Source organism: Sinocyclocheilus rhinocerous, unplaced genomic scaffold (genome assembly GCF_001515625.1).
Source record: "Sinocyclocheilus rhinocerous isolate Xijiao unplaced genomic scaffold, SAMN03320098_v1.1 scaffold836, whole genome shotgun sequence".
Classification (NCBI taxonomy): Eukaryota; Metazoa; Chordata; class Actinopteri; order Cypriniformes; family Cyprinidae; genus Sinocyclocheilus; species Sinocyclocheilus rhinocerous.
In genome coordinates this window covers 83,251-85,138 of record NW_015648109.1, presented here as the reverse complement: position 1 = coordinate 85,138, position 1,888 = coordinate 83,251, and the positions used below count along the sequence as shown (strand labels likewise).

At 38.8% G+C, this 1,888-nt stretch overlaps 1 protein-coding gene across 1 annotated transcript in view; it reads right to left on the bottom strand.

Moving 5' to 3' along the window:
* LOC107709612 (ras-related protein ORAB-1-like) overlaps positions 1-1,888 on the bottom strand; it is a 4,708-nt gene extending 2,820 nt beyond the window's left edge. Inside the window, exons 1-3 of the mRNA XM_016514132.1 lie at positions 1,674-1,888; positions 705-777; positions 401-496 (exon numbers count right to left, since the gene is read on the bottom strand). Of these exons, the coding sequence (XP_016369618.1) occupies positions 401-496; positions 705-777; positions 1,674-1,687 (183 nt within the window). The 5' untranslated portion in view covers positions 1,688-1,888. The remainder of the gene's footprint in view (positions 1-400; positions 497-704; positions 778-1,673) is intronic.

The following is a 1,888-nucleotide window of genomic DNA, read 5'->3' as shown; positions in this document are numbered from 1 at the left end:
AAAAACTAAATTTCAATATCGTGATAATACCGTATACCGTGATAAAAGCATTAGCAATTAATCGCAACAAGAAAATTTGATACCGGCATATCCCTACATGTGACACTGAAGACTGCAGTAATGATGCTGAAAATTCAGCTTTCCGTCACAGGAATAAATTACAGTTTAAAATATATTCAGACAGAAACCGGTCATTTTAAATAGTAATAATATTTCACAATTTTACTGTATTTTTGATCAAATAAATGCAGCCTTAGTTAGCATAAGAGAAACATGTGAAACTCTCACCGATCCCAAACGTTTGAAAAACAATGTAATCAATGCGTTTTTGCACACCGACACAATTAGAAATGCAGCAGTGCATGAAATCAAGCTTGTGTGGCTAGTTCAGCGCACTCACGATCTGTAGTTTGATGGTCTTTCCGTCCAGCTCTATCGTCCTGATTTTGAAGTCCACTCCGATCGTGCTGATGTAGCTCTCTGTATACGTGTCGTCCTGAGGAAATGCACACACACGATAACAGACAAGACATTTACTAATGCACTAATTTTCACACTAAAAAGAACCGTTTTCAGTCAGACTGCAGCATTACTTCACCTTTAGCATGAAGCTCTTTGACAGTCAAATCACCTGCGCGATAAGAGCCATTATCTGATCCGTGTGTGTGTGCAAACCGGATCTTAATGGCAGGCTAATAACTTACAGCGAACCGCAGCAGAAGGCAGGACTTCCCGACGCCAGAGTCTCCGATCAGCAGGAGCTTGAACAGGTAATCACTGGAAGAGGAAGCAGAGAAGTGATCACTTACACTCCCAGTAATTCCTCTGTGACGTGGAAGCGGGAATTATTACGCAACACGTGTGTGTGTGTGTCACATCTCACTGGCCGGCGTTAATGATGATCTCAGGTTCATATTTCACCCCAAAAATCAACAACAACAACAAATAAATTCTGCATGAAAAAAGAGAAAATCATGACACAAAGACATTTTTCTTCTGATTTTGATGTGAATTATGATCTATGCATGTTCTTGACAGATTCACATGATACATAAATATAGCAGTCATCCAATACCACGGTATTACCATGACTGTACCATGGTAAAACCACAGAATCTGACAGGGTGGTGTGGTAACAGGTGATTTAATTACCCAACATGTCTTAAACTCAGCCAGGCTGTCAGTAAGTTCAGGCCTGAGATGACAGTACCTGATCAGCTCTCTGACAGCAGTTCAATAAGCCCGAGGATGATTTGATCTCATTATAAACACGGTAAGATATGTAATTAGCCAGACAGTGTCATACTTAACTGATCAGTTTCATTACAACGTGGCACTTGAGTGTGTCTGAGCTCCAGAAACAGACTGACAGTTATGATATATATATATATATATATATACATATATATATATAATTCTTTGAAACATTACTACATATGTACACAAATATCCATATTCATACAAATAATAACTTTTGAATCAAATCGAAACGACTCCTGGTTGGTTGCTCTGGTTAAACAGGCACAGCATAGTTGTGATAGTTATTAATAAACGAATCCTGATATATAAAGTGTATATTTAGTTTACTGCAGTATTTTATTTAGCTGCTACAGTAATGTTGAATGTATCAATAATGTTTGATGTGTCATCAGCGCTTTTCTACACAAACTTACTATTCCGGATTCATGTCGACAGCGCACGGAAACTCCCGATTTATCTGTCGTTTTCTTCTCCGCGATGAAGGCTATTAAAGCTCGAGACTCGTTTGCCGGTGATATCCGTTATTATTTGGCGTTAAAAGCGGTTTTAGGAGAGAAATAAGCGGAACCGGGATCCGGACGCACATTAAAAAATGGCCACTCGGTTATGAAGCTTGAATAATAAGAGA